The sequence below is a fragment of the Erinaceus europaeus genome, chromosome 10 (genome assembly GCF_950295315.1).
Source record: "Erinaceus europaeus chromosome 10, mEriEur2.1, whole genome shotgun sequence".
NCBI lineage: Eukaryota > Metazoa > Chordata > Mammalia > Eulipotyphla > Erinaceidae > Erinaceus > Erinaceus europaeus.
This window is the reverse complement of record NC_080171.1, coordinates 94,952,659-94,965,716: the sequence shown is the minus strand read 5'-3', so window position 1 is coordinate 94,965,716 and position 13,058 is coordinate 94,952,659. Positions and strand designations below refer to the sequence as shown.

The following is a 13,058-nucleotide window of genomic DNA, read 5'->3' as shown; positions in this document are numbered from 1 at the left end:
TACTGTTTGTACCAAAATATTTAATGGATATGCTGTTAAAATAAAACCAACAAAAGAAATAGTAATACAATTTTACTTGTTTATATTTCAGTTCATAGAGTTGACACACTTGAACTACCCTAGCACAATGTCCACACACCTAGTTTTAGATGGGCTTAAAGTTGTTCTGGTAACTGAACGAGAAAGACACAGGAGTGGGGGAGGGGGTGGAAGGTGGGGGGTAGGGGGTTGCCACTTGTTACCTTCCTGACACAGATGGCCTCAGCAAGCAGTTAGTACAGCCAACAGGAAAAGAAATACAAAACAACCCAAGTGTCTTTATATACAAACCAGTGCCTCCTGTAACCAGCTATCTCCATACTGTATGCAGAGAAAACAATGATCTACAAGACAGCCTGTCAGTGTCTCACTATATAAATTAAAAAGTAAGTTGCACATATTTTTAAAAGGTGCTAAACCCCCTTCCATACTTGGAGAACTTGCAGCCCATCTCGACAGTGAGGTTCACACCCAGCCACACTCCAGAGGGGTCCAGGGGACCCGGCAGGGAGGGACAGGTGAGCAGGATGGGAGCCTTGTGGCGTTGTGTGTCCTGCACACACTCACATTTACACAAACACACACAGACCTCAGTGCCTCTCTCAATTATACAATCTGTTGTGCAAAAACACTGGGAACCTTGAAGTGAGGGAGCTCTTCACAGTTCTCATAACGGCAGCGAGAAGAGAAGAGCTCAACAAGCCTTGAGTGAAGTTAAGTGCCCAAATAAACAATTCAGTTGTGCAGGTCAGTCCTGGTTGGGGATTAAAACACTGTCAATTATATATATGTATATATATATATATATATATGTACAGACATACACACAGACATAACACATTAAGCAAAAGATTTGTCCATGTTATGATGAACCCAGTCTCACAGTCAGTCAAGTCACCCACCCTAGCCCTATCAAGTCATTTTGGCAGCTACCACTAAAAAACAACAGGGACTATAATAGTTGCATAGAATTGATCAGAAACGTGAATAATGTCAAACCAAACACCTGTGCATTCACTGTATAGTTAACAACACGAAGTGGCTTCAACCATGAAACCCCCTATTTAAAGCAAAGTGCTTCTCCGTGTCTGCCCAAGATGCCTGTGCTGGCACTGAGACAATTATTTGAGCGACCCTGCCAATATATGTATCCATACATAATATATGTATGCATGACATGTATGTTATTTAAAACAAGAAAGGCTTAGAAAAAAACCAGCTTGAAGGATCCCCAAACTCTTGACAGTGTCAATTCAGCCTCTGGGCTGGGTGAAGTATTGACCTACACTGAGAAGCGGCCTGGGAGATCCACAGCGAAGAGTGGTTTTTCTAGTGTCCAGAGCATCACTTGAGCTAGCAGGCCTGTTAGTATCAGTAGTTAGGAGGGCCTTACCCTGGAGAATGCCTACTTCATGAGCTCTGGTCCAATGACCTACCAACATGCTTCTATGGATCTGGCTTAGCTACATTCTGGTCCTGGGACATGTCACAGAATCACACATCTGGCCAAAGAAGGCAACAAAAGGTGTCGTATTTTCTGAAGGTGTCTAGAGGCAGCAGCTGCTCTCAGCAAGTCTCCTTCCCTTGAACCCCAGTTGCCGTCTTGATGGAACTGAGCGTTCGGTTAAACCATGTCTTCTTGGCCGCCTGCACCTCGTTCAGGGCAAGTCCTAAATGGTGCTCCAGGTCCTGCAAGAGGAACAATGTACGTGAGACTGAGCCGCAGTGTCACTGCTTCTTTCCCAGAGCTGAGCCAAGACCAAGGATCAATGAGTGTCTTTTATTCTGAAGAGACCTCTGGAAATGCCCCCCAGTCTCAAGCTGCCATAGGAAGATTTGAAATGCCTAATGCTGTGGGATCTTTCTTCCTTATCTCCTGCCTAGTTTCTTTCTTAAATAGTGTCCTAAGTGAGCATCTGCCCTACTGAATAGGTAGCATCCAGTCTACTCATTCACACCAGCTAAGATTAAAGTCTGGACTTCTGAGCATGACATTTGAGACATTTCACAGTCTGGGCCCACAGATTCACAGCTCAGCACCCACCTCCACTCCCACTTCCTGGAGCTCCTTGCTGGGCAGGCTTTCTCCTGCTGCTGCTGCTAAGAGGGCTTCTCCTTCCATCAGGAATGCTCACTGATCTCTTCTGCAGCTACAGCCCCTGTTCACTCTTTCATCACAGCCCACATATTGTCTTGGGAGGTCTTTCCTGCATGTACTGGACAGTTACACAAATCGTGTCTTAACTCTGTAGCCCCAACAACCACACAGGGCTTGACACAAAGAGCAGATGACCAGTGGACAGGTATGGTAACAGGCCCAGGTCCTAAGCTGTAATCCTAAACTTGGTTTCTTCCACAAACATGGCTAGTGCCTACCCTGGGTTTATACCAGTGCTGGCACTACCAACAGTACTGTATGAAGTATGGTACAAAAGTGGGGCTGGACAGACAGCAGAGTATACCAAGCTTTCATGCCTGAGCAGGGTTCCAACCTCTCTTAACAATGAAGATAAATATTAAAAGTATAAAATGGTCAAAATAGGTCCCTTGGTTAGTGAAATAGCTCCCTTGGATAGTGTGTTGCTTTGCAACCCAGGTTAGAGCCAGCCCCCCGGTACTTAAGGAAGTCTTGGTGCTGTAGTCCATTCATTTTTCTGCCTCTATCTTAAAAAATAAAAATCAAGGGGCTGGGTGATAGTGCTGGGTTAAGCGCAGTGGCACAAAGCATAAGGACCGGCACAAGGATCCCATTTCAAGCCCCCGTCTCCCCACCTGCAGGGGGGTCGCTCCACAAGTGGTGAAGCAGGTCTCCAGGTGTATCTTTTTCTCCCCGTCTTCCCATCCTCTCTCCGTTTCTCTCTGTCCTATCCAACAACGACAGCAATATCAACAACAATAATAATGATAAACAAGGGCAACAAAAGGGAAAAATAGCCTCCAGGAACAGTGGATTTGTAGTGCAGGTACTGAGCTCCAGTAATAGCCCTGGAGGCAAAATAATAATAATAATAATATTAAAAATCAAGGCAGTGGCCCACCTGATTGAGTGCACATGTTACAATGCACAAAGACCCAGGTTCAAGCCCCCGGTCCTCACCTGCAGGGGAAAGCTTTGTGAACAATGAAGCAGGGCTGCAGGTGTTTGTCTCCCTCTCTCTTTCCCCCTCCCCTCTCAGTTTCTGACTGTCTCTATCCAGTAAATAAAGATAATTTAAAAAGTTACATAAAGTTATCAATTAAATAAATAAATATACCCAATTTCTTCATCAGAAATGACAGCTCAGATAAATTAGATATTATTTCCAAAGTCACCAAACTAGTTAAGGGAGGATGGGATGTCAAGCTCTGAGAAGCCTTCAGACTGTAGTGAGCCTCTTCCGTGCATCAGCTTATGCAGTCCTCAAAGCAAACTACAGAGATCACTCCTTGCAGCTGAGGAAACTCAAGAGTAAAGAGGTCACCAAGTGGCCAGTGAGCTTGGCGGTGCAGCTGTGGTTTCAGTGCATCTGTTTGTTCCACTATTCTAAGCTTAATGGCTAATTTTCATGAAAAAGCCCAAACCTTAAGGACAGACCAAATAATACTCAAGGATCCACCAAAAGTAATAGGCTGGTACAGCCCCTCCGGAAGACTGTATGGAGAGGCCTTAAATAAAAATGGAAGTGCCTTATGGCCCAGCAATACCACTCTAAGGCCATTTATCCAAAGGCCACAAATTTAAAGGCACATGTGCACCCCTATGTTCCATAGCTGCATTACCCACAATAGCCAAAGAGTGGAAACAGGCTAAATGCCCACCAACAGATGACTGATTAAAGAAATTATGGTATTTAAAAAAAAAAACACACACTAAAAAGGGTGGGTGTAGATAGCTTATGGTAATGCAAAGAAGACTCTCATGCCTGAGGCTCCAAAGTCCCATGTTCAATCCCCTGCACTACCATAAGCCACAGCTGAGCAGTGCTCTGGCTTAAAAAAAAAAAGTCTTGGGATACATATTCCATGGAATACTACTCTGCCATCAAAAATGGTTTTGGGTCCTTTGGGACAAATGGATGGAACTGGAGGTGATTTTTTAAAGAGATGAAAGACCAGATGGTTTCGCTCACATGTGGACTCTAGAGAACTGATACACATTAACTTGTAAAAACAAACAGAAGCAAACAAACTCTAAGACTTTGTGCAAACTACAGTTCTCTGGGTGCTTTATGATAATCTTTGGGAGGTAGGAAAGTGGGGACACCTTGCTTTGGTGGTGGTGATTCTACCCTGTGATTTTACAATCTTGTAACCAGTACAATCTTGTACTCATAAATTTTTAAAAAATTAACAAAAAGAAAAGGAATGGGCTTCTTTACTTGAGTATTATAGTCAAAATCCAAAATTATGGCCAAATTTTGGCAAAATAACTAAATCAAGGTCATACATTCTGTCTACTCCAGAAAATCGGCTCCAAGTCTCTATACACCAAGAAGAGAGGAGGCTCTCTGCTGCAGTTCGTTACCTGTATTTTACACTCAGCTTCCACCAACTGAAGCTTGGTTTGTGCCAATTCGAGTTCCATCTCTCTGAGCTGGTTCTTGAGTGTTTCCTTTTCTTCATCTGTGTCCTCATCTAAAACGTCTTTAGCTGAGCTGATGCTCTTAATACGCCCTTCTTTGTTGAAAAACTCTCGGCAGCGCTCACAATCATCCACTTTTTGCTGAAATTGAATGTCAGATGTAAAGAGGCAAAGAAGAGAAACTGGCTCTCTAGGAAAGTCTGAGCAACTTCATTCTGGAGTCGGGGGTGCTGGCTTCTCTGCTGAGCACTACATTTTTTTAAACTATGCTATTTGTAAACTGGCAGACACCCAATTGGAAAAGCGACCCGGTGTACCAAAAAGAATACAAATATTCTTAGTTCTTGATCCAGTAATCTCACTTCTAGGAGCCTTGGCTAAAAAAAAAAAAAAATAAATTGAACACAGTGACTAAATAATTATGTGCAAGAATTCCCACTACAGAATTAGAGGTAGGAAAAATGAGAAGGACAGCCTTTGGATAAGCAAATGTACTGGGCTATTATTTACAAAAGGCCGTGTGCTGCTTTTAAAAAAGGTTTTGAGTAATATTTTCATAGCATGATAAATGATTAAAACTACACTATGTGAATGGAGATATGAACTGTACATAAAGGGTAGTTACAAGTATACTGTATTTCATCAAGTGTTAGTGACAGAAAGAAACATGTTCCTATAGAAAATATTTACCAGTTAAGCCACAAAACGTCACTGACTAAAAAACATGCCCTGAGAAATAGCATAATGGTTATGTAAAGAAGACTTTCATGCCTGAGGCTCCATCCCAAGTTCAATCCCCAGCACCACCATAAGCCAAAACTGAGCAGTGCTCTAATTAAAAAACAAAAATAAATAGCAAAAAGATTTCAGAAATTTGACTATGGGGAAGCAAGTATTTCAGAACTTTTGCATTTAAAGTAAATACAGTATGAAGACTGAAATACCAAACTGTTAGTAATGGTGATGATTCATGAAGAAAGACTAAAAGAACTTAACTTTCCAGTGGGACTTGCTAGAGTCAATTTAAATTTAGATTCAGAAGACAAATCATCTTTCAAAAACAGACACTGTTGTTTAGCTACTAATTGTGATGGAGGCTGGGTCTTGTCTTGCTCCAGGTAGAAGGTTTTGTGCTAGCACAGCTATGTACACAGAACCCCCCACATTCCTGTCTAGGGAGCTGTAAATAGCTTAGAGAAGCATCGTTCGGTAAGCCCCTCATCCTAGTTAAACTGGAGGAGTGCTCTAGTACAGGTGTAGCTTAGAGAAAGAAAGCACCAAGTTATAAAGGTCCTACACTGAAATAAAGCTGGTACAAAGTTATCACATTTGATCAATTCAGCTTAGATGCAGGGGCAGGTGTTTCATCCAAGACAACAACATGAGGAGTGAAAATAACAATATGGTCCAAGCTCCATACTCTCAACTCAAGCAAAATCTGTTACTAGCAGGGCTTATCACTTCAGTGTGGCACTGCTACAATCACCTGCTTATATGAATGACATCTGGACATCTTGGGACATTTTTTTTTTTAACATTAATGTACACTGCATCCTTTTTAATTGATTTAATAATGATCAACAAGATTTTAGGATAAGAGGGGTACAATTCCACACAAGTCCCATCACCAGAGTTCTGTATCCCATCCCCACCATTGGAAGCTTTCCTGTTCTTTATCCCTCTGGGAGTATGGACCCAGGGTCATCATGGGGGTGCAGAAGGTGGAAGGTCTGGCTTCTGTAATTGCGTCTCCACTGGACATGGGCATTGGCAGGTCGAGCCATACTTTCAGCCTGTCTTCTTTTTTTAAATTCTTCTTGAATCCCAGTTCTATTTAATTAATTAGTTTGTTTTTGAATAGAGACAGAGAAATTGGGACATTTCACTTAAGAAATCAAAGCAAAGAGACTCCTTCCAAGATTTATTGAGCTGAATAAAGCCCTAAGCTGATTTGGGTAGTATAAAGCATTTGGGAAGACTTACCCGAATTTTCTCAATTTCCACTTTATTAGCTGTCTGCTGTTTCTCCAGTCTTTCACTCAACTGAGAGCAAATCTAAAGAGACAAGTGCAATATCAAATGAACATTTCTTTTTTAAAAAGGCATGTCTTCATTTTTCTTTTTCATTTGACACAGAAACAGGGAAGGGGGAGAAAGAGAAACACCTGCAGCCCTGCTCCAACACCCATGAGGCTTCCCTCCTGCAGGTGGGGACCAGGGGCTTGAACCCTTCCCCTCAAGCATGGTAATGTGCGTGCTCTACTAGGTATGCCACTACCCAGCATGATCTCCATTCCGGATGAACTCTACAGTGGAAGCTCAACTACACTAGGCGGAATCATGATGGCAGGCTGCTACCGTGGAAGGGGCCGAGCTCAAAGACGACCAGTGCTTCTTCCTCTGGCTGTGGCAGCTCTGCATCTGTCAGCCTAGAACTCGCAAGGACTGACTGGCACTGGGCTTCATGACCAGAGGTTTAACATTCGACAGGTTCATGGGCCAGAGATCAGACAGTAGGATGGAACAAATTCAATTTCGTTAGGTGCTGGCACGTCCACCAACCAGGGAGAAGACCAGCTTTATATCATATGGCCAAACATATATGAACATTAGGCCATAACTCAGTGCCTGGAATGCTAGTGCAGCACAGCTATCATTTACTGGCACCATGCAAGTGGCAGAGCCAGGACGTGAAACCAGGATGCTTTAGGCTCTGGATGTGAGGGAGATACATTTACCCAGGCAATCAGGACTTCAGAGTACACAGCCTGACCTCGGGATGCATGGACCTACCTGCTTGTAATCACCGATGATAGAACTATTCTTTTTAATCTCAGATTCTGCCTTGTCCAGTTCCCGACGACACATTTCTTTTAACTGCGTGCATACATATATAAAAAGAGTGTGTTAGGGGAAATACAAAGGAAGTTCTGGAACTACTTATATAATGCCGGGCTTTCCAAAAAAGTTTCCGACTTAACTTTGGGAAGGCTCTAATTCTCCACCTTCTTCCTTCACTCTTGGCAGTACTGCGCCCACTCCTGTTACCAGGAGGGGGAAGGCTCAGTCACATCCCAAAACACTAAAGCCCATGTCAGCTGGGTGCTTTTGCTGAAGGTCCTCCCTGGTGCAAGGCAGCCTGTGAACCTGAGCTGAGGCAGCACCAACCAAACACAGAGCCAAGAGCAAGTCAGACTGCTGCTGCTGCCTCAGTGCCTCCTGGATTATGTACAAAGTGCTTTGTCTTCCTCTCAGGCAGTCCTGACATGAGAAGAGCCTAAGCACGGGGAATGAGGTGGGTAGAGGGACACTCGGAACTCTTCCTATGGCTGCCACGTCTGGGCCCTCAGTGTCTGTGGACAACTAGCTCAGGAAAGGCCTTCCAGAGTCTGTTCTGGGGTGATATGCCAGTGGACAGGCAGGCGGAAAGCCGGGTTCTATGCAAGGTCTGCCAAGATGCTAAACCTCTTTTGTTACATTCAGATGCTGATACACATGAATTTCTCCCCCCCCAATGAAGGTCAGTGTTTGCCTCACTGCTTCCTTATGTGTTTTAAATATTAAAGTCACTATGAGTTTACGTAGTAAAAAGAAAAAGCTATTGGACAGAAACTACAGGTTCCCAGGCCAACAAGGAAGCCACCTGCTCACCGCCTAGCCCTCAGTGTATCTGCAGAACAGAGAGGAATGTGGGAGGAGCAAAACTCCCCTCACCTGAGCAGACTCTTCCTCTAACCGTCTTTTCTCTTCTTCTGCATCAATCAACTTTTGTTTGGTCATAAGCAGCTCTTTATTCAGTGCATCTGCCTTTTCTTCAGCCTGAAACATTTAAGAGATGCTGTCATAGATCGAGAACTGAGAACCTGATTTAACTTGTACAAATGCATTTTAAAAAGAAGGGGAAGCAGTCATCCCGAGTAATGCCAAGATCATACTAAGACTAGAGATGCTGAAAGGCCTGGCTCTGTCTCTCAGCCCAGAGGTACTTCAGGGCAGTGGTTAGCTCAGCCGCTGGCATCAGGCTGAGCTCAATTTCCATTCTTTACTGACCACGTGTCACCTGGACAAGTCCCTGGGAGGCTCTTCATTAGAGGCATAAGACACAGAAAGCACTCAGCACAGTGTCTAGAAGATAGAGCTGCTGTTATTATTAATAGTAACAGCACTTTCTGGCTTTCTTCCTCTAAGCTCTCAGTATTTCCTCTGCTTCATCCAAGTTCTGCACTACATTTTTATCACTGAATAAGGGAGGTCATCCCTTCTTTTCCTGGCTTTTTTTTTTTTTTTTAAAAAAACATTATCTAAAATGGCCATTCTCCACCTTAGTGTGTTTCTAAAGCAAAGTTCTGGTAGGTAGATCCTGGGTCCACCTGAGAATGGTATGGCCTGGTCTAAGAACAAGTCCCAACACGGGAGAGGCCAGGCAGAACTGAAGAATGCGGCTGCAGCACACCAAGTGGCTGTGAAGGAAACGGAGTGGAAGCCCCCAGATAAAGAACACTAGATAAAGGGTAATTTTGTTTTCTTTTTTGGGGGGTGGGGTTGGGAGGTGAGTGAGGGGTTCTAAATCTTTACATATAACTTCCTACAGTAATGGATGATGTGTTGTGTGTGTGTGTGTGTGTGTGTGTGTGTGTTTTGCTCCAGGGTTATTGCTGGGGCTCGGTGTGTACATTACAAATCCACTGCTCCTGGAGGCCATTTTCCCCCCATTTTTGTTGCCCTGTTGTTGCTACTATTGTTATTGCTGTTGTGGTTGTTGGATAGGACGGAAAGAAATCAAAAGAGGACAGACAGGGAGAAAGACTCTGAAGTGACCTCCCTGCAGGTGGGGAGCCGGGGGCTTGAATCGGGATCTTTACGCAGGTCCTTTTGCGCTATTGCCCGGGCCAATATTTTTCTAGACTTTAAATGTCCCTTCTTTTCTTTCTCTCTCCCTTCCTTTTTTTTTTGCCAGAGCATTACTCAACTCTCATTCATGGTGGTACTATGGTAGGACCTTAGAGCCTCAGGCATGAAAAGTCACTTTACCTAACTTATGCTATCTCTACTTGGTCTTCTCTCTCTCTCTCTCTCTCTCTCTCTCTCTCTCTCTCTCTCCTTTTGTGGCACAGAGAATGAGCCCCAGGGTCTCATGCAAGTGGACTTACTGGATCAATTTCTTCTTCTTTCTTGTATAAATAACCCACTAATTATATAATTACATTAAAATAACTGATCTAAATATCCCAATTAAAAGAGTATGAGGCTGAATTTAAAAAAAAAACAAAAACAAAAACCAATGAACCCAGGGTCAACAAAGTAGCACATCTGCCATGAGCACAACCCAAGTTTGAACCCAGACACCAGCACACTAAAGGACTTTTCAGTGCTGTGGTTTCTTTCCTACACACTCTCTCCTCCTCTCTGTTATCTCTATCTTTAAAAAGATTTTTAAAAAATTGGGAGTCGGGAGGTAGTGCAGTGGGTTAAGCGCAGGTGGCACAAAGTGCAAGGACTGGCAGAAGGATCCCAGTTCGAGCCCCCAGCTCCCCACCTGCAGGGGAGTCGCTTCACAGGCGGTAAGGCAGGTCTGTAGATGTCTTTCTCTCCCCCTCTGTCTTCCCCTCCTGTCTCCATTTCTCTCTGTCCTATCCAATAATGACGACATCAATAACAACAACAATAATAACTATAAGAATAAAACAGCCAGGGAAGCAAAAGGGAATAAATAAATATATATTTAAAAAAATCAAAACCCAACTATATAGTGGCTATAAAAACTCATCTTAAAGGTTTCTCTTTAATGAGAAAGGGAGGCAGGCTAGAGCATATGCAGTGCTGGGTTCTCAAACTCCGGACCTCACACACAAGTGCTTTAACCACTGTGCCACCTGCCCTGCTACTACCAACTCATCTTCAACATGACACGTATATGTTAAAAGTGAAAAGGGCAGTTACTGCACATACTATGTGGTATTGTGAAAAGCTGGAGTGGCTGTATTTGTGTCAGACAGAAGAGATTTCAGAGCAAACCGTTTACTACCAGAGACCAAAGGAGGCAACTGTAAGAATAAAAGTCATGGGAGTCAGGTGGTAGCGCAGCAGGTTAAGTGCACATGGCATAAAGTGCAAGGACCCAAATAAGGATCCCGGTTCAAGCCCCCGGATCCCCACCTGCAGGGGAGTCGCTTCACAGGCGGTGAAACAGGTCTGCAGATGTCTATCTTTCTCTCCCCCTCTCTGTCTTCCCCTCCTTTCTTCACTTCTCTCTGTCCTATACAACAATGATGACATCAATAACAACAACAATAAAAAAGGGCAACAAAAGGGAATAAATAATTTTTTTAATCTTAAAAAAAAAAGTCCAACACTTAAAAAAAAAAAAAAAGGAATAAAAGTCATTCCCTGAAAGAGCTCCATGATCTAGAATGTAGAATGTGTGCACAAACCCAAACTACAGGGAACAAGATGTGGCATCGTTTGCAAAAAAAAATAAATGTAGAGTGAAGCACACAGTGATCTCTTAGTGATAAAAAAGTAGGTTTTACACACTTTACCCATAGGAACAAAACATACAGACCTTCCAAGATCATGTGGAACATTCATTCAATCAGAACAAATGGTAGGCCCTAAAATAAGCAAGCAAGCCAGCATGTATACATATATATACATACATGTGTGTGTGTACATATTTTTGTTTTCCTCCAGGTTTATCGCTGGGGCCTGATGCCAGAATCACAAATCCACTCGCCATTTTTTTTTTTTCCATCTTATTGGATAGGACAGAGAGAAATGGAGAAAGGAGAGGGAGACAGAGAGGGAGAAAGACAGACACCTGCAGACCTGCTTCACCGCCTGTGAAGTGACGACCCCCTCCCAGGTGGGGAGCAGGAGCTCAGAACTTGTGCTTAGTACTATGTGTGCTTAACCAGGTGCACCACTGCCCAGTCCCAGCATAATACATCTTTAAAGTATTAGAATCATAAAGGATATCTACTCCGATCAAAATGGAATTAAATTAAAAATTAACAATATGTCTGGGAAAAACACAATAGTTAATATTCAACAAACTAATTAACTCAAAGGTCAAAGAAGTCACAGAATGCAACGGAAATGAAAGTGTATCAGAATGTGTGAGGTGTAGCTGAAAGTGTTTTGGGAAGATCTATAACCTTGTATGCTTTAGAAAAGCATAAAGGTTCAAAATCAATTAATTTTCTCATTAAGAAGCAAGAAAAAGAGCAAATTAAACAAAAAGAAAAGTACAATTAAAATAATTTTAAAAGGAGAAATCAATGATAAGAACAAAATAGAGAAACAAAATCAATGAGACCAAAAGCTGGCTTTTGCAAAGTCAATGCAGCTGATAAGTTTCTAGCAGGCCTGATTACGCAAAAAAAAAATAGGGAAAATAATTATCCGTAATAGAAGGCATCACAAGAGATCCTATAAACATCAAAATAATGATATATCATTGACTTTATGCCAACATAGTTGACATTAAGATGATAAGTTATGGGGGCCTGGCGGTAGCGCAGCGGGTTAAGTGCATGTGGAGCAAAGCGCAGGGACTGGCGTAAGGATGGCACTTCGAGCCCCCAGCTCCCCACCTGCAGGGGAGTTGCTTCACAGGCAGTGAAGCTGGTCTGCAGGTGTCTATCTTTTTCTCCCCCCTTCTCTTCTTCTTTCCATTTCTCTCTGTCCTATCCAACAGCGAACGACATCAACAACAACAATAATAACCACAACAAGGCTATAAAAACAAGGACAACAAAAGGGGGGAAAAATGGCCTCCAGGAGCAGTGGATTCATGGTGCAGGCACTGAGCCCCAGCAATAACCCTGGAGGCAAAAAAAAAAGATGATAAATTACTTGAAAAACAAATTATAAAAATGTTCACATGAAAAATAGGAAATATGAATTCCTTCCTATCTAAAAATAAATTCACAATCAAATAATTTTCAGAAAGAAAAATCCTAGGCTCACACAATTTCACTAGGGAATTAAATACAATCTTACACAAAGTCCTTAAGATAGAAGAACAGGGAAGGCGAGGCACTGAGTGATGCACCTGGTTGAATGCACATGTTACCATGAGCATGGATCTGGGTTTAAACCTCAGCTCTTCACCTGTAGGGAGGAGGCTTCACTAGTGGTGAAGCAGGGGTGCAGGTATCTCTTTTTCTTTCTCCCTCTCAAGCTCTCCCTCCCCTCTCAGTTTCTTTCTGTCCTATCAAATTAAAAAAAAAAAGAGGAAAAAAATAGCCATCAGGAGCAGCGGATTCACTGTGTAGTCACCAAACCCCAGAAATAATCCTGGCAAGGAAGAAAAGGAGGGAGAGAGGAGGGAAAGGAAGGAAAAGAAAATGTCCCAGCTCATTATAAGAGGGCAGCATTATCCTCATATCAAAACCAGAGAAGTACATTAGAAGAACTAAAGAGAAAAAATCTGCATCAAATAAAAGTCTTAAATAAA

The 13,058-nt window shown here is 42.8% G+C and overlaps 1 protein-coding gene across 5 annotated transcripts in view; it reads right to left on the bottom strand.

Moving 5' to 3' along the window:
• Positions 1–13,058, bottom strand: part of RABGAP1 (RAB GTPase activating protein 1) — a 203,881-nt gene continuing 190,823 nt past the window's right edge. For 3 of the 5 annotated variants that reach the window (XM_060200118.1, XM_007539963.3, XM_060200120.1), the window contains 5 exons: positions 8,315–8,419; positions 7,394–7,477; positions 6,584–6,655; positions 4,544–4,741; positions 1–1,728 (listed from right to left, as the gene is read on the bottom strand). In XM_060200118.1, the coding sequence (XP_060056101.1) occupies positions 1,606–1,728; positions 4,544–4,741; positions 6,584–6,655; positions 7,394–7,477; positions 8,315–8,419 (582 nt within the window). In that variant the 3' untranslated portion in view covers positions 1–1,605. Of the gene's footprint in view, positions 1,729–2,083; positions 2,256–4,543; positions 4,742–6,583; positions 6,656–7,393; positions 7,478–8,314; positions 8,420–13,058 lie in introns of all 5 variants that reach the window. The other 2 variants (XR_009552091.1, XM_060200119.1) reach the window with 2 other exon arrangements.